We start from the raw sequence: 21239 nt of genomic DNA, 5'->3' as shown, positions 1-21239 counted from the left end.
TTAAAAAATAAAATACAAAATCTATGTGTAAATGTATTCAAACGTATCAATAAAACATAACAGAATTTATAACACCAAACAATGTAGAGAAATAATTGCCACACTTCTGTAAAAACCTGTTAATATTCATTTTGAACTTTGTTAATTTTTTACTAATTTGTACTTTTCAGCAGGATTAGGTTGTGAAATCAACATAATATCAGTTTAATGTTCCCTGTGAGCTTATAATATGTTGTGTTCAGATGTAAGAACCGTAATGCTTCAGTGGGTTAAGGTGAACATCCACTGCATGATATCCCTGACAATGAGTTTAGATCATTAGTTATTCTGTAGTTCTTTGTTCACATTGTAAATAAAAAGTAAATTCTTTAAGGAACCCAGTTAAATATTTGTTATTTTTCCTGATCCCCATTTGAGATGCACCGAGATCAATGCACAAACACAATCTTGGTATTAAAAAAAAAAAAAAAAAAAAGATTTTAATGTGCAAGTCTTTAACTTCACTTTGAGACCCTTGAAAAGTTTTACTACATGAGCAATCTGCTGCCTGAACTCATATTTGACCATAATCAATCACATGATGATAAAATTGCCTCCTGTATTCAGTTGCCAGCCTGAACAGCGTTTGGAAGATTCCACAACTATCGAGGCAGCAGAGTCTTGATTGACAAATAAGAAGCAGTCTAGCAGCATAAACTAGAGTAAAGCACATTTAGCATAGTCATAGTCATTTTAAAGAGCTGTACCCCTATAGCACAGTGATAGTTCTTTAAAAAGGCACTTTGGCCACATTAAATCATCAATGATTCAAATTCTGAATCAGTCTATATAAAAATATACATACGGTATCTGTGCAGTGAACAGGCTTACTCAGAAATACATTGCACAATGAAAGTACTCACTTGTTTAACAATATTCAGACATGTTTCCCCAGAGAGTGGCCAAATATTCCTGGACAAACATTTTTGGGACATGCCATTATAAATAAAAAAAAATAAAAAAATCCTTTGCTCAGTCCAGCTACAAGAAAACGTCAACGTAACACCCATAATCCAGACAGAGACGGAACTTGTGGACGGTTTGGGAACATTTTAACCCAGGTGAGCAGAAGGCACTTAATCCAGGGTCTAGCTACTGCACATAGCTGTGGATCCCAGGCACTGCAGGCCTGGTCCTCACCGGCTCATGACACAGCAACTGAGCCCACTTAGTGTCTGCTCATTAAAGCGATGCTGCCACCTGTGCCAGGCCAGTGTCAAGTCCAGTTCACACTGGTTCGTTGTCGTGTGTAGGAGGATCTGGCAGTGCGTCCATTTTAGACTGAACGGGTTGTCTTTGCCTGAAAGGAACTATAGGTGATTCAGATTCAAATGTGAGGTTAATCATTTGACTGTCCAAGTCAGCCTGTGTGGACAATGCTGGTTGCACTGTCTGAACCGGTAATTGTGAAGATGAAGGCTCATCTGGTGATGTAGAGGGGAATGATTCAGTAGGTTCCGTGTGACAGACCTGTGCACACTGTGATAGATGTGTAGGTTCCTGGGGTTGTGAGGAAGGTGGTGACGTGTGTGTTGTCAGGTGTTGAGAACCAGACTCATTTTGTCTTTGTGGAGCTGGGTTTGTGTATTGGGCCGGTATTTTTGCAAGCTGCTCTGGAGTGGCGTAATAAGGCAGGAATGGCCTTTCAGGGGCACAGGTCCGCATGGCCAGGTAGGTGTGCATCAGCAGATGTGGGAAGCGGGAAGTAAAGTAACACACAAAGTCATCAGGGATGGAGCCCAGGGTCTCCTGTACATCCACAGGCAATTCTCTGTAATGATGTTTCTGTTGAAGAAAGGTCAAGTAAGTCAGTAAGTCAACAGAAACCAGCTTGATTTTAATACAAAACTGTTTATACTAGTCACAAGGATACACTCTTACCTTGTTTCTCATTGCACGCAGCAAGTCTCTAACAGACCCACCCTTATAGGAGCGGAATTTCCTCAGATCTGAGAAAAGAAATCCTCTGGCATCAATCTCATAATCTCAAATTTCTGTAATTTAAAACAGCCTTTTTGCCTATCTGGTCATTTCATGACTATCTGTGCAGTTTTGTTGACTAATAAGTAAACAAGCAAATTTTGAGAAAATATCATCCACTCAGACTGTGTCAATGCTGACAGGAAGCAGCAGACAGAAAATATCAAATGATGGTAAGTCAGTTAGCAAGATAAAACATTTAGTGCAGTGACTACATCAAGCTTCTTTGAGTACTATAACCAAGTTAGAAGTAACACACGTATTTTCCAAAGGGGTGGCCCTGGGATTTTACATATTTTGATAAATTTAGCCAGTCTCATACCTGTCTGCAGTGGCACTGTGATATGCTCTCTCCAGTCACCCTTGACAACAGCCCTCCCACCTCTCTCCAACTGTCTCACGATTGGTCCGTCCAGTGGTTCCTTTTCTATTCTGTCGCTCACATCCTACAAGCGGTCACAAAAAAAGAGTGAACAACAAATATGCCACACAGCCTGCAATATTGTTCTCATTATAAACATTTTTACACACAAAAGCCCCCACACAACTTTATTTTGCATTGTGTTGGGGCACGGAGGTGCAAGCATAGTCACCTGTGCTAGGATATCAGTAAAGAAAGTAAGGACTTCATTCACCATAGAGGATAGTTTTCATACGTCCAACAGGTTTGGCTTGAGAATTTTCTCACCAGAAAATACGTGTGGATTTATACCATTTTCAGAATGGCTGAGTGTGTGTACACTGGTAATCTGTACAGCAGTAACCAAGTTGAGTAAGCAGAGCACCAGCTAAAAAAAGGATCTTTCCAGAGGGCAGTTACACTGATTTAAGAATAAAGACTGACCTGAAAGAACTGCAGCTCCTTCTCCAGGCTCCAGAAGAAAGGGTGTTTGAGGATACTCTCAGCTGAAGGCCTACTGTGGGGCTCCATCCTCAACATCTGCTCTATTAGGTCTATGGCTACAATGTCCGCTGAAAATCAGTGAAATATAATTTTTAAAAACCTAGTTTGAGGTACTATGCTGCACAGACAGAACCTGCTTCCTGTTGATGTTAAATCTACATTGAGACGGCTTTACTCTATGATCCCTTTATGAGTTTGTTTTCTCTTTTGCATTTGAAGGAACTTGCAGCAAAATGTATTACTTCAAAATAACTGCACAATGGATGTTTATGATCTCCCCCCCAATTTGTATTTTATGTACTTTATTTTGTTTAATGTTTATATGTTTAATATTTAATTCTTTGAAACAAATTTTATTTTGTAGTTTATTATTTAATTAGGTTTTACGTTTAATGTCCCTAATGCTTTTTTACTTTATTTAAAAAAAAACTTTTTGTCTCAGTTTAAAATGTGCTCTGAAAAAGCCATCCAGTCTTTTCTATATACATGTAGTCATTTATATTTACCTGCAACTACATAATTAATGTTTAATTCTCACCATGTTTGTCTGTTTGCAGATGGTCTAGGCTGTATCTGCCCAGTAGGATGTTTGCTTGCCTATGCAGAGATTTGCCGAAAGGATGACTTCCCTGGGACACCACGTAGTAAAACACACACCCAGCAGAGAAGATATCAACAGTGCAGGTCTATGAGGGGGGAAAAAAAAAGTAGATCACAATGTTGCACACAATAAATCAATAAAGTGCTTGCATTGGATTATTAAGTTTATTAGGTTAAATGGTAAATGGTCTGCACTACATTTACTACCTTATTGGTTCCCAAAGTACTTCTTATTCACCCAGTCGTACTCACAATTACACCCACACCCACCGATGGGGGAGCTGCTCTGGGGCTGGCATACATGCTCACACCTTTTATTTTTGGGCTTTTCATTTTTAGATTGAAGACTTGAATTAATGACTGGTTCTGTCATAACTGTAAAACTTTGTGATGGAAACTTCTGGGAATCCTCACTGTAGCAGCCTCAAAACTGACACTTTAAAAGAGCCGACTGAAAACTAGAGCACAAAATCTTTGTCCTGCCATTAGATGCCTGCTACTCTACCACTGACTCACTGGGTTGTCTTTGCAGTCCTCACTGAGAACCTCGGGGGCAATCCAGCCCTCAGTGCCTGGGACACCAGATCTTCTGCTGAAACTGTGGCGGCCCACTGCCAGCTTCTTACACAAGCCAAAGTCTGAAATCATGGCCCGGACCCGACCATGGGCGTTGGGCATAGACACCAGGATATTGTGAGGTTTCAAATCTCTGTGGACTGAAAAAAACAAGCAAAAGGTTAAAACAGAAAAAAAGCTTTCAGCAACTGTGGTGGTATAGATGGTGTAGGATAAAGCAAATTACCCAATGCTATAGTGAATAGGAAAGAGTTTTTTATTTAGTGATGATACCTATGTTAAGAGAGTGCAGATGGGCCAGTCCTGACATGGTCTGCTGAAGCAGCATGACAGGCTCTAGTCCATGACGATCAAAATCGTTCTTCTCCACATACTGAAAAGATAAAATACAGGATCTATAAAAGGCTGTTTATATACTAAAAGCATAAAAAATGCACCATTAGGAATAAAAAAACAAAAGTGCAAAACAATTAATTTTAAAAAGAGTCAAATTTGCCAAATTTTAAAATCACCTTTCCTAAACTCAGCACAAAAGTTCTGAAGCCGCTTATTAAGCCATTCTTTACCTCCTGAAGTGAAGCAGCACAAAGTTCAATGGCGATGTACTGAAACTGACGGTCCCTCTCCGTGCAGAAGTAGCGGATGACATTCGGGTGCTCGTCTGACTCCCTCAGCAGCTGGACTTCTCTGTCTGCAAAGCTGAAGCACTCTGGAAGAATTCTCTTCACTGCCACTGGACGGTTGTCAAACTGACCCCTTGTGGAGAAAAAAAAACAACATAAATAAAGTGATAATTTGTCAGTGTTTTACAAACCAAACAAATGTCATAAAAAGGTTATTGGTTGGTTGTTCAGACGTACTTGTACACGATCGTGCCTTCAGCACCATGACCCAAGACCTCTTTTGGATTAAAAGTTATGTTGCCCACTTTTACAACGCTGGAGTTGTCCCCTGATAAAGATGTAATTTCAGACAAACAAGTTAATATGGATAATTTAGTGTTAAATAAGCACAAACAAATGTGTACGTTTTCTCGAATTTGCTGATATTTACCTGCATCCTCGTGCTCATTGGCTAAACTGCCAAGCTCAGACACTGACAGATTAGAGTGGTTGGAAGCACGGGGGGTGACATTAGGGCTGCTGTGATCTGAGCATTCTGAGCGAGTTCGGGTCACTTCAAGGTAGTCGCTGTCAGGCGCCAAGCCCAGGCCTGTGTCTGTAGGGGGAAATGGCTGCTGCCTCTGGAGCAGCTCCAACCTCTCCTCCATCTGTCTCTGGAACTCCTGATGCTGCAGCTGCTGCTGCTTGTGTACACTCTGTGGTAAGAGAGGACACTGCGTCTAATGCTCTAAAAATAACAAACTAGGTTCTTTGTGAAGCTGTTTGTGTATTGTTTCAGGTTTTTAAAAACTCCTACCACTTAGAAACACACGAGGACCCCATTAAGATCAAAAATTAAACTTGCACCAATGTTACTTTTGACACATGGAAATACATTTTGTTACGAGTGCTTTTACGTTACAAAATTTTCAATGCAGCAATAAATAATGTCTACCATTGCTTCTTTATGCCTTATGCAATGGCAGGTCCTTGACAATTCCACTAGGTGGAATTGTTTGACTTACTTTGGGATAGGTAATCACAAAGGCTACCCAGCCAGCCAGGAGAAAGGTGGAGAAGATGATGGTGGCCATGTCTTTGAGCATAGAGTCCACAGGAGCTTCTGGGCGAATAGAGCGACTGGCCCCAGGTTCTTGGATTGATGTTTCAGGCAGAGGAGGGGGGGGACCATCGTCCATACCGCTATCATTCACTTTCTACAACATTAAAGGAGCGGACAAAGGAAAGAAAGTGAAGAAATCTTTCTCAGATGCTTGGATACTTTAGTAAGTACTTCAAATAATATATTATAAAATCACACCTCCTCTACTTTCTTGTCAGTGGTAGGTGGGATGACATTGGCTTGATTGCGAGGAAAATTGTCAGGGAACTTCTCCAAGATCTTATTGTGAGCTTCAGGTGGCGTCTCATGATGACCTAAAAATGAGACTAAACTTATGAATTTGCAGCTCCAGAATTGTGCACCTTCAGCTAATCCACTTGTGTAAGTATTTTCATTTTCAGCTTAATTGGCATAGACACAATAAGGTCAGTAGCCCCTTATCGTCCAGCAGAGGGCAGAGGAAAGTCTCAGTACAGCATAGTGTCATACTACAACAAAAGCCCCACAATTGAATATGAGCTCCAAAGAAAGAACAATAAAAATCTTATGATGAGATGCATTACCTTTCCTGATATCACACTTAATTGATATAAATGGAGCTTCTTTCTTACTGTAAGAGAAAATGGCTTAAACCAAATCTGACAGTTTGATGTCATGTACTAATTTAATACCTATGAGAAGCAAGTAGTTTTTCATGAAGTTGATTCGGTTTTGTTCCTGAAGTGCAGCATTGAACTTGACACTGGTACTGGGTGTGATAACACACTCCTTGTCCTCTTCAATCTCCTGACTGCCAGGCCCCTCCAGCATAGGGAATGTGCTGCCACGGGGCTGTGTGTGCAAACAATTGACATTTTTTTAATAAAAAAAACCTTAATAATTTCACCATTACAAAGTTACATTAGTAAAATCTTTCTCCAAGCAAGCTACGACACAACTGGAACTTGATGTACGCATATGTAGTCACTGGCATACTTGAAAACCTACTGTTCAAAAACGGTGATTAGGAAAGCATGAAACAATTGGATCAACTAACTATTGGGAAAATTGGATGTAATACATAACTTGCTCATATTTTAACAGCAATACAAAATGTTCTATTTTTAGTCAAACTAATTATAGTAACTCTATTCTGCTTAGGTGAAAATATATATGTCACTCACCACCACAGTGACTCCATCATGCACCAGGGAGGGTGAGGCATATAGACTGGTGAAGTATTTACCCACATACAGCGTGGCCCTGAAAAAGTCAAAGCACAGTCAAACAATGGCCTGCTCACTTGTAGAAGTTCTTTACACCATGTTTTGCTGAATACAATCTTCAAAAGAGGAATAACTGAATTCAAAAAGACTGTACAGTATATTATGTATTCTGAAACTTACAGGAGCAGGTGTTATAAAGAAAGAAACACTATATAAAGAAATAGTGTTGTGTGAAACCAGAGTTGAAAGTAGTCGAGTAGAGGAGCATTAAACACAGCCCAAATATTCACATGAAATATGACAATATATATTTTTAAAAACTTAAAAAGGGGGGGAAGTGGCTACAAAAATAGATTTCACATAAAACACCCTGATTACAATTCTGCGGAAAACAATGACTGCATCCTTATACTGTGAAGAAAGGGAAACGTGAAGAATTTCACTACTTGGTGCAGGAGTTGGAGCATTTGCTTTCAGACATTCTTCTGGATATATGAAATTTCATGAGTTGTTGTTGTTTTCAAAACCACAGTTTAAGAGGCACAGGAGAAATTTTAGGGAGCCAAATTACTTAACAGCACCTTAGCCGTGTGTCTTAGGTAAAATATTGCCCTTTAATAAATAAATCAGTAGGTGTATCTTCCAGCTACATCGATGCACAACAGAGTTGTTTCAACTGAATTGAAATAATTCAAATCACAAACTTGACCTGAAATCTAAATCTGCAGGTAAAATAATAATGTCAGAGATATAATATTAACCAAACAGACAATGTTAACTACAGAGCCAAATAAATATAATGCGGCGCTCAGACAACAGAGAGTTTAATTATATTCATGTACCAGCTAACTACTACTTAAGTTACATTTCTTGTTTAGCAGGATACATTTCTGTAAGGATACATGTGGGTGTTTATATTATTTCATTCTAACCCCATCCAGTCACTGAACATACAGTAGCTCACATTTCAGCTACAGATGTGTGACAGGTAATCCTCAGCAAAAGGAGACCATGAGAATATAAAAAAAAATTTTTTTTTGGTTTTTCATAATAAAAATGTTTTCCAGGTGATTTGACCTTTTCTTCTACTTTCCATAACTTTTCTAAACCACTGAAAAGTAACAGGTGTTCTGGGACATGTGGGAACAGGGAACAGTGCTGCAGTCAAACAATAAAGGAAAAAAGCCTGTGCTATACTTTGACATGTTTCTAACCTCATCCAGCACAAAAATCATTTTGCATGTTACCTATGCCCCACAGACTCCCTTGTAAGCCCACTAACATCACACACTGTCTTAGTGTGATGTTGCAGCAAGCTGCATGGTGATAGGTCAGAGTTGTTCCTGTCACCAGTGACAGGTCTATTAGAGAAATAGACCTAGGGAAGAAAAATATAAATGCCAATTTCTCAGGAAGAGAAATTGCTCACTGACAAGTTAGTGGTTCAAAAACAATTTTAGAAAATATCGAACACGTTTTTAAAAAAAATAAAAAAAACTGTCTGGAAATTTCCTTCTAGTGTGTAAAGACCTTTAGACTCAAGCCCAACATTATGGCAGTATATTTTTGAACTGACCCTTTCAGTGAGTCATACAATGGGAACATTGAATGATATTCAAGAGTGTGACAGTCAAAGAGACACATAAACTGAAACTGCTGAAATTTTAAAGTAGTAATAATCTTAAGATTAAAAGCATACAAAACAAACCCAGTCTGCTTACATGAACTTATTCTTGGGCTTCTTTTCCTTGGGAAATGGGTATTTCCACTGGGTAATTCGGCCAACCTCCCCCGACATGAAAGTGAGATAACGCAGTGTTTCCACAGCCACATTAGTATGGGGAACTTTGCGGAGGCCCTCGCGCTGCCAGATATACATGGCCACCACAGGAGAGTTGTAGTTCTGGACCCACTGAACATCTCCAGATTCACTGTCCACAGTCACCACGAGACCATCACCATTAGACACAAAATGAGCCATCTCTGTAATAAAAGATAAAAGCAACAGGTAACTGACATCGTCAGTCAGAAATGAAACTTCCAAAAGGTCAGTGTTTAATCCTCTTACTGTATTTGGTGTCATCATCAGGAAGAGTGGATGCGTAGTCAGAATAGGTGGCATTCCAGCGTAGCTCTCTGTTCTTGGTGTCATACATGGTGATGGTATACTCTAACAGGGAGATGAACCACTGATGTATTCACACAGGTTAAGAATGGGTTGTTTTACTGTCCCTATCTGACATATGCAAAAACCAAACTTTGGGAATTCATTTCTGGGTGTATTACAGTCATGAGTTTCCTTCACTACAAAAACTAATTGAAAAAACTAAAACAAAACAAACAAAGGGTAATAAATAAATAAAAAGTTAATATATGCTAATGGCTGACAAAGTAACTTTGTTAAAGATTTATAAAAAGTATTCAATTTGCAGAGCTCATATGCTTAAGGCCCTGGTCTAGGCTTACCAAGCTAGCTTCCCCTGCCATATAACAGTGAGGACAGATTGCTGCCTGGTGGTTTTGTTGTTGTTTGCTGCCTGGTGGTTTTGTTGTTGTTTTGTTGTTGTTTTGTTGAAGACAATACAGTTAAGCAGGAGCCAAATAGGAGTTTTAGATCATATGAAACAAATACAACAATTTAGTGGGATAGGCTGCCATTATTATGATGAGGTAGGTGAGGTAAGGAATAAAAAGCTGGAGATGTATTGCCAGTTTTGGTTTTACCTGTGCGTCCAAGATAGAGAAGAGATGAGGAGGGGCAGAGCATCTCAGCAAAGGAGGATGTCAGGGTCTGTTGCTTCTCACCTGTCAACAGGTCCACCACATACCACAAGTCCTGCTTCTTACCTGTCCATTAAATATGATCAACTGTATCACTGCCATGACAGCATTTTTCACTCTGGACAAAAGCGCATGTTGTTTCAGTGTAAACCTCTGCACACTAGTTCTGTAAATGGAACACCTATCGAATACCTGTTGAACCAGGAAGAGGGTTGCACTTCAGAAGGTTTTCATTTCTCGCTTTTATTAGAATAAATAATCTGAATAAGCCTTTATTTGCACCCATGTATAAAATATTTAGCAAAAGGAGCACCGTGTGCAAGCCCAGTCAAGCAGGATAACATTCCCAGTGATGGGTGTTTGTTCTATCATTAATTGACCAACCCATGGCCTCTTTGTTCTGGCATGTCGCTTATTTTACGTTTTCAGGGTGTGGCAGTTAAAACATCAGATTATTAAAAATGGTAAGGGTAACACTGCTTAATTTTAAATACTCAACTTGATGAAGAAAGATTGCAGAAATCCTCAGCCCAAGCAATCTACACTTGGCAAATACCCAGAGTGAAAATTCAACCCTGTAGGGTTTTTAGACCTTTGCATCAACAATACGCTTTGTGGTGGCTGAAGCTTCAGTTGACTGAAAAAACAAAAGCCTCACTGATAATGACTGCTAGGAGGCAAATGTCACCAGCTTCTCTCTAAACAATGACACAGTCACTAGGGCAGATTACCTTTCCTCCTTTAACTGCTGTAAATTCAAAAGAGCACAGGCTACAACTGCAGAATCAGTGGAACAGAAAGGCACGGTAACGTTTTCTGTTTAAACCAGATAACACCGGCTCATTCAAGTGAAGAGCCACAGTACGGCATGAACTGCACCCGTTTATGGATAAGCAAACTCATGACCACAATTCAGTTCAATCTCACAGAGGAGACTGTAGCATGTAGAACAGTATGTTTAATCAAAAGGCAACATAAGAGAATTTACCCATGTAAAGGATTCCATCAGAACTGCGACACGGAGAGGCTTGGACCAACTCAGGTATTGTGAAGGGTAATTTCTGTACAAGCAAAATGAATAAAATAGTTAAAAAAAAGTACAAACACACACAGACACACACAAAACCGTTACTTTGTTGAGAGTACTTTCATGGTGAGTAAATATATAAAGGAACTTTACTCCTCCCTCTAAAATCCCTTCAGAGGAGCAGTTGCAGGGCTCCTGTTTGTGTTTGCCGTAACCAGTGCTGAGCATGGACGTGCTACAATAGCGCTGTTCACTGGACAGTCAATTGACCGTATCCATTTGCAACTAAAGAAAGTGAACGCGAGTGGTAAATGCCAAGTTTACATGAAGTGTGTCCCTACACTGACCAGTCAGCCACCAGCTCTCCCTCCACCTACTTCTGTCTGTGCAGAGTGTTTTTAATGTTTCAACTGTAACATCTTCCCAATACTTCTAGAACAAGGAGTTCTTTCTAAACGCAGCTATTCAAGTCATCTAGTCAAAGTTCCAGTATTTTTTCTGTAGCAATATATATTTTATTAAAAGGTGACAAAAGTCTTTTCCAATACCATCCAGCCATTTAGAGTGACAAAACATTAGAGCCGCTGGTTCTTATAATGCACTACAGTGTGACTCCACTACTCACTGTGACCTCAATAATAAATGGAGAATTTTCATCTTTGACAGTTTCAACTTAAAAACTGAGAAATTATAACACTGTAAAAGCTGAATTCCTGCCAGAGCTGCTGGCCAGTGACAGTGTGCGTATATATAGACTGTACACACACACTTGCAACTCTAGAGTGAGAAAATGGAGAGTGCATTACTTTCTGCATCATGTTTCTATAGAACAAGGAAGTGAAGAGGGTTTCTTACAAAAAAAGAAAAAAAATGAAAAAGGGGGCTTATAATTTGTGATACAGTTAGTTCCTCTTACTGTGAGGCCTTCGTTGTTTTTTCCTCCCAGAGAGTACAGGCTGCCATCGTTGGGGTCAGGTAAAAAAGCCGGCCTGTTTAGAGTGAAAAAGGTACAGGATCACATCTCTGGGCCAGTAAAAGGAGATTATGTAAGCAATTAGTATGACTGACACACAAGACAAGCTGAACAAGTTCCTGTCACCGTTTCACTGTCTTTTGTTACAGAGAGGTGCAGCACACAAAAATATTAAATGATTAGCCAAAATATTATGAATAGTTTGATGTGTTGATTCTTCACACTGTGCAAAAACCAGTCTTACCTACTGAAGAACAAATTAAGTACAATGTCTTTAAGGGTTCACTGTGTTGGCACTAGGATCATACAAGCTTTCCATTTGAGCCACAATGGGACAGACTTGTTCCATCATATCTCAAAAAAATCCTTTCACCTGTTTGTCAACTGAAACTCCTCTGACCACTTTCTGACTTTCTGTACCACTGCTGACCAAAAGTACTCACATGTTGTAGTTTCTAAGATGGTCGACCTGTTTTCTGGCTGTAACATCTACCCATTTCTCCTGCATCAGACATGCTCACTACAAGAATCGTTTCCTTTGAACTAATGTACAGTATCCCATAACTTAATGTGCTGTTTAAAGATACTAAAGATTATATGCATTACTTGTAGGTGCCAATAATGTTGTCTGTCAGGTCATACATGCACACCCATGCAAAAAAACAACTATAAGATACATACTCTGCCACATGTGTGGGGACCTGAAGAACTGGATCTGTGAGGAAAGAAAGGAAGCAAGATGAAAGTCAGGACTGACAAGAACATTAACCTATAACTGTAACCATGGCCATTCGCTGTTGAGTAAGAGAATGACATGAACGTTGGTGACATTCAACTGCACAGAACACAAAGTCCAAATGAAAACAGTCTCCCCTGTGCCAAACATGAAAGACAAACAGTCATGCTGGCTTTCTCAAGTCAAGCATGAAACAACTATGGGAACAAAAGTTGAGAATTAAACTAGTTCAAAATAGACCATCATTATCTCAAAAGAACTAGAACATCTTGTGTATATAGAGTTTCATTAAATCAAGTCATTTTCCATCTATGGCTTGTTTACAGGAGCAAGCACAGAAAAAGTAAACCTGATTTCTTTGTCTAAATGGAAAATGAATCTGAGCTGCCTTTAAGAAAAGCCGCTCTACTGACGTCACCCATTTAAAACTAAGATACCAGTATTTTTAAAAAGCTCCACATACATACTACAATAATTTACACTGTTCATAGGTCTTGTAAAGTCTAAAACAGAGAGAAAGGTTGACTTAGTGAATTTAGCCAGTTTAGTGTGGACTTTACTCAAGAACAGTAAAGCCTAAACCATCAATGCCACAACACAAACACCCCCCCACAGTGTGAGCATACAGGGCGTGGACCAAACGGGGCAATCTCTAGAGGAGCCCAAGGGGGTCAACAATAGTAGGTGTATAGCCTTAGCCAAAGGTGGTCAATGACAAGATGCATCAGTATTCATTACATGTAATTGCAGAGAGTTATGAGCAAATAAAAGGTTTTCTATCTTGCACAGAAAGTTATGGTTGGTTGAAATATAAATACATGTTTGCAAATCCAGAGAGGAGTGACAAGCAAACAGTGAAAGGACATGAATGTGGGCTGTCTTGGTATAGGAAAAAGATTGCTGCCCCCCCAACTATGTGGGTGTATGGTTGCCTGTATGGAGCACAACAACAGGTGTTTGCAAAGCCTGGTACAGAACTGATCAAATTCATATTCAGTCGGTGTTCCAGAAAAACAGATGATGCGGAGGAAGCAGCTTCTGCCTCTGATTATTGATGATCTGGGCATTAGGTGGACCTAACTAGGACTTTTAGGCTCAAAAAATTTTAGTGTAGCACACTTAAAAGGATGAGACTGCTGATGGGTTGTGACAAATTTACATATAAAAACAGTAAAAGTCCTAAATTGTTATATCCTATTCTAAGAAACTTCTCCAAATGTTGTGGCACATATTTTCAACCACTTCTAAGCCTATTTTATTTAATATATATTTAAAGTATACAATGTCTACATTTACAGGGTAACCTTACTACAGGCTGGCTGTGCAAATGATACATCACTGAGGTGCTTACCCTCGCCCTTTCTGACCTTGATTACAGGCTATATTTGCCCCTCGTTTAGTTAATAATTACCTAGTTTCCATGTCTAACAGAACATCTAGGAGCATTTTCCTCAAGTAGAGTCTAAAGACAAGATTAATTCTAGAAAATATTTTCTTTAGTTAACAAATAAAGAGTCTAAAATTTGATATAACATTTTTAGAAAAACATTACTTAGAACAGTTCAGACCAATTTTTTAAACCAGAAAATATGGATATTAGGGATATGGAATAATGACTCAATCAGGTAGAACCCTGGGTCTCCTGCTTAGTCTGAAATACATTTTGAGAATAAAGTTTTACCTCATGTTAACCAATGTGTGGAATTATTTTGTTACTTTCATTCTTTTATGTTTTTCTAGTGGCAGCCTACCAACGGCCGGCAAACGTAACCTAAATCCAGAACTCTGCCTTGACAGACAAACAAAAACAAAGTTACACTCTGCTCTAGTCTCCTCCTTACCTCCTTTCAGAGTCCACTTGATAGAGCCTGATTTCTTACTAACAGCATGCAGGTTTCCATCCAAGGTGGACACAAAGAGCAGGCTTTCAGGAAGAGAAACTGTGCTCGCACTGGCCAAACCCTGCAAAAACACAATATGTACACACACACACACATAATATAAATACATTTTCTATAACCATGTGGTCAAAATGAAATGTTACCATTCTTGTTTGTGATTAGCAACAGCTGCAAACTTTTACAATGGCTAACATTACCTTGTTATGGATGGCAAGTGATAGTTTTCAACATATACACTGTAGCGATGTGAGTGTGCTTAGTAATGAGGAAATTTCATTATAATTATGCTAATGAAATAATTAATTTAGTGATAAGATTTGGCAGATGATCAAAAGTTTACCAAATTGTAGAAAGCGAGACCTGTTTCAATTATTACGGCAGTATAGTAATGTTGAAAGGGGGTTGGGTGGTAGGCTGTCGAGGCAGTATGCTTCCTTGTTCTGCATCACAACTTAAAAAAACCCAATACTTACACTGATAACTGAAAAATACACAAGGAGATGGCTGGTTAAGTATGTAAATGGGAGTAGGCTGCTGAGTGAGTTGTTCTGAAATGTTTGAAGTAGCCAAGCCAGGAGTTGCCACGTGGGGGGGAGATAAACTTTGCATGAAGCTGAACACGTGTGTTTGTTCTAAACTTCACCATCACACTCGTGCTACTACCCAGCATGAGTCTAGCCTGGTTTTTTTTCAATGAATTTTGCAATGAACTGAATAAACAGAGTGCCTCAACTTCTGCACAGAGTAATAGAGAACTGATGGGCCATATGGATACCTTTCCTTGCGGAACTTTTTACTCCTAGTCAGACATGCAGGAACATAACCAAACATGGCAAAAGGCTTAAGTAAATGACAAGACTAAAAAAAAAAAAAAAACAACCACAACAAAAAAACAACATACTGACATTGAAGATACACACAAAGGAAAAAAGGGACAAAAAAATTGAATGAAGATGCAGAAATTTCAGTGAACACAATAGGACCCTGGACCACAATGGCTGCTGAGTGACCCAGCCATGTGAGTTGGCTTATGTCAGAATTAACAACACAGTGAGTAATATGTGCTCCACTCACACACCATGAAATTCAAAAAAACACAGCTCTTAATACCCAAGCTGTGGGCATCTTATGGTTCTTGGCACTAGTGTGCAGGAAGCGGTCCAGTATAGGAGTCTGATGCTCTTACTATGCTTTGATAGCCCATCAAACCAGAGGTCACATGAATGAAGCCTTTCCATGCCTGATGCTTTGATATAAGCTGTTTAAAGTGGTAAAAATATGCTTCTCCATAATAAGACTTAAAGAGCTGGCCGAACCTTTCCTACAATCTTTTTACATTACTGAGTTGCCAATCATTATTTTAAGTACGCTGTTTAAACCAATTTCCTAATATCCATTATGTCAGGGTGAGCCCAGCAATGAAAAAAATGGAAATGTCACCAAGCCTGCCATCTTTACGCTAAGTCTAATGTTCCTGTACTCATGGAACACTTGAGTTACGGCCACTTCTCTGCTCACACTACGCCTTCTGTCTAGACACAATGTACAATAGGTGGGCAGTTGAGACAACTCATTCTCCTATTGGACCACAGCAGCACTGATCAGCATCCCTGAATAATCCCTGTAAATTGGTCCCTGGGGGTAGTGCAAACAGCCCATACATATAATGCAGATTACAAATTTGTAATTACTAACACACACTACTTTGTGTACGTTTGATGAGATAAGGATTGTGGGAGTTTAATTGCTCTTAAGCCAGACACAAACAAACCACCAAAGCTAATACATCAGGCCTGAGCATGAGTTAGGGAGAGCAAATGCAATCACCATCACAGCAGTCATTTAGGGTGTTTTCCTAGAGTCTTTAAAAATAAATAAATAAATAGATAGACCAGTGCCAGAGAGTTCAAGAAGCGTGAGTGGGTATTTTACAATGCTCTGTTCCTTCTCCTTGTATATTCTGCATGTTAGGTTTGTAAAAGTACAAGAATGTTACAATTGTGTCAGACAAACTCATTGACTGAAAGTTTCACAAAACCTTTAGATAGAAACTGTCCATTCACATTTCCCTACAGATCCCCTGCTGTAGTCTCACATTCTATATAAGTATTTTAGTCAATATTGTGCACCTGTGCCTGTTCCCACAGGCATAACAACTGCAATGGGAGAATCATAACTGTGACTCATCTGTTTCTTGGGCCCCCTGCAGCCTCTGTCAGGGTTTTTGGTTTCACAAGTAAATAACGTCTTTATAACATCTGTTATGAAGAAGATTTCGAATGAACAAGGACAATTAGCAACTGTTAATTATTATACAGTGTGAGGCTTCAGTGATATCTGGTTTTCAATGTCTGTATTCCCACAGCAACTCAGGATGTGAGTTATAAGACTTTTAGAAGACAGGCATTTGGGGTATTGCATCTCATTTCCTTATTCTGTGTGTAACAGAAATGTTCAGGTGTTGCGCAACTGAGTTGCGTAATACTACAGAACCAGGACAGACCCAGTTTTTGACCAGATATGAGGACTTCACTTTCCCTTTTGCAATATGACCAACCACAGCTTGAAAGGGAATGAGCTACAATACTCATCATATGCCTGACAACAAGCTGGAGTGCCACTGTGTTTCACAGCCTCCCGCATGCCAGACAAACCTGAACACAGGTCTGGTTTTAATTGGCAGTTTTCTTGCTATACAAGCACTTCAGGATAAAAACTGGATACTAGGTGGCAACACAGCCGGAGGGGGGTCACAGAGAGGAAAGCAAAGTTAGGAAATAGAGATGTGGTGCACTGTGTGCGCTGGCTGTTATTTATTACAAAGGACTTGATGGACTTAATGGATCTTAAAAGCCATAAAAAGTGACACAAAATGCATGTGGCAACAAGTGAAACACACAAAGATTTTCACTTTCATGGCTGCCTCACATCCTATAGAACTGAAACAAACATGGTGAGATGATAAATGAGTGAGTGACTACAACTGTAATGTAGTGTTTTGTTTGTCCTACTACTTGAATGCATCAAACAGAGATTGTGTGCTCTCTGTCTAATCAAATGACCGTAATTAATGGTTAATTCATTAAAAAGATACAGTCTTCCACTAGCAGCTTGTCTGCAGCAATAAGCAGTCTTTTTGCAAGTTGTTTGAAGACAGTAAAAACCAACACAGGAACCAAGAGATGTTTATCACACCTTTGGTTATTTGTCATGGGAGGCATGTAAAACCAAAAGCTTCAAGTCACCAGAAATATGTTTTGAAAGTAGATTAAAAAAAAAAATCCCTTTTTGTACATAAGGAAATGTATGCAATGCTGCATTAGAATTATTCTGATGATCCATCCAGAAGGTAGTAATTTGAGGTTTCCCCTTGGGGTTGCGTAAGATGACATGCCTGAGGAGGTCTGATTTCCGTCAGAGACTCACAACAACAATTTGACATAATCTATCACGGCTGAAACGGAATATTTGTAGAAAAGACAGGTGCAGGCCTCTTTGATAGAGAGAGGCTCATTCAGAAGTCAAGTTGTTTAACACTCAAAGATTTAGTAGAGATCACTAGAGAGGCATTTAGCAAACATACTTGTCAACACAGTCTATCAGCTGCACTCCATCATGTTATATCAGTGTTGAGGATGTCACATGTTGGTCCTCGTTAGTTACAGACATCCTCTTACAATGGAAATTCAGCTAAACTTAAAAACAGCTGAATTGTGAAGTTATATACAGTCTTCTCTCTGCAGCTCTTCTATTTGCATCTCTCACATGCACAGTTACGCCATTGCCACCCTTACTATACTAACAGATGAACAGAGAAAACATGAGACATGACAGGGGGATTAAAAGGCTACTTTAACCCCCTGCTTAGCTGTGGTTTACTAGTATGGAAGGTAATGATTTCAACCTGGAGTTTGTGCCGGCCACTATAAATGATACTCTAGCTGCTTTGTTTGGGAGAAAAAAAAACAACTGTGCTTCACTGCCAGATTATGCAAAATTGGTACTGGTAGAATTCTAGATGTGCAGAAGTGTATTTTGAATTGGCCTGAGGCAGTTAGTACATGATTTAATCTATGTAACCACAACAAAATAGGTAACAATATAAGGCTATTATGTAGAACTTTGAAAATCTGCATCTAAAGATAGACCACACATATGGTATCTATCTTGCAAATTTTAGAGGGTTGTGGAAATGTTGTCAACAGAACCCAAAGGTTTTAATGGACTGTAATTCAGACATTGATGAGAGATGCTGCCAAGACTCCTCTTTACCTCAAGACAGAGAGCCATTTCTTTTTGTCATTTTCAAGCTTCCTCTTTTCAGTTTGATCTAAATGTGTCTTTTGTCTGGAGAGTGCATGTCTATAAAAACAGCCCCAAGTTAGCCATCATCGCACATGCACTGTTCAGTTTGCAATCTTTGCAACACACAGCGTGCAGGATCCATATATGCTCAATGGTTTTCTAAACACGAGTCATGCTTACAGTCTTAGATAAGTTGTGAATTAAACTCCAAACAGTAATATTACCACATCACCAAGCCATCCTAACAGCTCAACACTGACTCCCTTATGTGTGGGGTGCCATTTTCTCAAGTAATAACGTTAGTGTAATTGCTTTTCTTGAATCAACTAGAGTTTTAAATGAGTTTTAGATGCCTGTGGGGCATTGGGGAAAGAGAACTAATAAGTTTAAGGAGAGCTTAGTTTTAAAACCATAAGCACACACTCCCACAGTTTTACAATTTGTCATCACGCTTTGATGGTGGAAGAAAGGTTTCCTGAATTTATGACACTGAACTGATGATTTGGAAAACGATCCACTGATGTTATAGCAATGCAGTTTTAATTTATTTAATAACGGGGTTTCTACAGCCCAGCTTCTGCTAACGTTACTTAAAACGAAGGCGTTTAGCCAGCAAGATAGCGTTGGTGTTAGCTTCCTTCTGTCATGTTAGGACAACACACGGCACACAGACAGAATGACTGCTTCACTAAAATAACCATATCAACAGTGGGATTGGTAGTGGACGTGAGAACGAAGGCACCATTTAGTTCACGTTAAATTAAAAAGTGTAGTGTTGCGAGTTAAAGCCGAACTAGTGTTATCTAGCTTAAGTTAAGCTAGCTTACCCAGTTAGCCCTCTTACCTTTTGTGGCAGACCAGCGCAGCAAAGCAACGCCAAAATGCACCACACCAGGGCCCGACTGCTCACTGTCCAGTCCATATTTCGTGGTCACAAACCAGAATAGACAGTAGGTGCGGACGACGGCTGACTACATAGAAAACGCGATTTGGCTCACAACACAGCGTTAACAAATGTTGTTGTTTTTTTTTTCAATGCCGTAGCCTGAAGGACAGCGAGCGTGCAGCGGCGGATACAACGCTGGATCCGCTTCTTCCTGGAGTGAAAACCGTGTGGGTTGGACTTTGGGATAGATATGGTCCACAGGAGAGGAGGAGGGGGCATGTGGAGTCAGCACGGACCAATGAGCAAAGACGTGCACACACCGGATGTGCTATAAAGTACATCCGGGGGACATTTTCTTCCGCAGTCTTTTCCTTGGAAAGCATGCTTTCTGTGGTCAGACCAGTTAGAGGCGGAATGTTTGCTTGCGGTTTGTCTGTGAAATGTTATATGTTTATGGTTTGTAGTTCTTACAATGATACATGATTAAACAGAAAAGTTCTCAGTTTCTGAGAAAACACTGAAAGCATGTTTGAGGAAGGTGACTAGGGCGCAACGACTTGGAAAATGTGGTAAGATTGCTTTTTAAAAACAAACAATATTAAATAAATTTTTACTTTTACAGAATATTTAATAATATCTTAATATTTCGACTCAGGGCTGGCGACACAGTGATTGAGGCCGCTGCACAGCCACGCGTCGGCAGAAAAGTGGTGGAACCTTGCTGCTACAGCAAGACACACAGGCCTCGTGACTGCACGAGAGTGAGTACTTCTAGAAAGAGAATAAAACTGCGTTCATCTCTTATCTTTGGTCCGGGATTGATGATTTCCATGCGTTAGACTTCTGATGTGAAAATGAAGTCACTATTTAGTCTGACTTGAACCTCCAATATCAATCTGATGTTTGTAGGCTTTAATATTTAATCTCACTCCCACGTTTTATCTTTTTTTTTTGCATACAGGAGCTGTGTTTCAGTGTGGGGCAACAGTAAGTTTCTTAAGTAATCTAAAAATGCCTTAATAGTCATGAGTGATGATTATTATGCGTTAGACTGCTGATTACATTTGAAGAGATGTTAGATCTGACATGACCCACAAAGAGAAATTTAGCATGAATGGAGTTTCAGTAGCCATGCTTATTAAGCTTTCTTTTTCCTGCAGGGGACTGGACCGTGATGCATGGGAGGTACATGTGTCCACTGTAAGTTAGGTAGTGACACAAATGAAGTGGAAAAGCTGCACAGACTGGAATGAAACACGAATAAAGTACTTGTCTTCAAGCTTGTCCAGAGTTTTTGTTTAGGTAAATTACTTGGGCACTTTCTGAACCTGAATGGACTATTCGTTGGCCATTCACTCGGGTTAAGATGAGTGCAAGATCACATCATGTCTTGTTATAACTGGAGTTTCTTGGCAATTTCACCAAGTCTCTCTTTTAAAGCAAGATACAGTTCAACATTAAGATATTTTAAGAATGGAAATGGGGGGACGTAAGAAATTTCAAAGAATTTGGATTTTAAGTAGATTTGCAGTGCTGATCCGTTGGTAAAGACAGTCGTGTTCCGTGGTTCGATTCCCGGTCTCGGATACATGTCAAAGAGC

General features: G+C 39.6%; 1 protein-coding gene and 1 long non-coding RNA gene across 3 annotated transcripts; one reads left to right on the top strand and one right to left on the bottom strand.

Annotated features, from left to right (window-relative positions):
- Nucleotides 1-20: 20 nt before the first annotated feature.
- On the bottom strand, nt 21-19868 carry ern1 (endoplasmic reticulum to nucleus signaling 1). Of its 2 annotated transcripts, XM_067477267.1 has the most exons (22): nt 19597-19867; nt 14388-14508; nt 12492-12525; nt 11754-11826; nt 10799-10871; nt 9754-9876; nt 9098-9199; nt 8751-9012; nt 6988-7066; nt 6496-6655; nt 6023-6138; nt 5727-5918; nt 5153-5417; nt 4960-5050; nt 4666-4855; nt 4373-4472; nt 4040-4239; nt 3462-3609; nt 2864-2991; nt 2342-2465; nt 1921-1988; nt 21-1824 (listed from the first exon to the last, which is right to left on the bottom strand). In XM_067477267.1, the coding sequence occupies exons 1-22, from the start codon at nt 19672-19674 to the stop codon at nt 1267-1269; spliced, it is 3285 nt and encodes a 1094-aa protein (XP_067333368.1). In that variant the 5' UTR covers nt 19675-19867; the 3' UTR covers nt 21-1266. The 2 variants fall into 2 exon arrangements, with proteins under 2 accessions (XP_067333368.1, XP_067333369.1); XM_067477268.1 differs by lacking the exon at nt 9754-9876 and having other exon boundaries at nt 19597-19868.
- A 119-nt stretch (nt 19869-19987) lies between these two features.
- Nucleotides 19988-20917, top strand: LOC137099885 (uncharacterized). The gene is made up of 4 exons (XR_010910823.1): nt 19988-20207; nt 20294-20399; nt 20600-20625; nt 20799-20917. It is a non-coding gene; the product is annotated as an uncharacterized lncRNA (long non-coding RNA).
- Nucleotides 20918-21239: the final 322 nt, after the last annotated feature.

Source organism: Channa argus, chromosome 15, assembly GCF_033026475.1.
Source record: "Channa argus isolate prfri chromosome 15, Channa argus male v1.0, whole genome shotgun sequence".
Classification (NCBI taxonomy): Eukaryota; Metazoa; Chordata; class Actinopteri; order Anabantiformes; family Channidae; genus Channa; species Channa argus.
The sequence above is the reverse complement of the archived record's forward strand: the minus strand, read 5'-3'. Positions and strand labels throughout refer to the sequence as shown.

Bases quoted from the DNA above. Each gene is read 5' to 3' on its own strand.
- ern1 (XM_067477267.1), bottom strand. From the start codon at position 19,674: ATGGACTGGACAGTGAGCAGTCGGGCCCTGGTGTGGTGCATTTTGGCG. The intron at 6,139-6,495 runs GTATTAAATTAG...TCTCATTTTTAG, and splicing joins AAACTACTTGCTTCTCATAG to GTCATCATGAGACGCCACCT. The intron at 5,919-6,022 runs GTGTGATTTTAT...TTAATGTTGTAG, and splicing joins CTGACAAGAAAGTAGAGGAG to AAAGTGAATGATAGCGGTAT.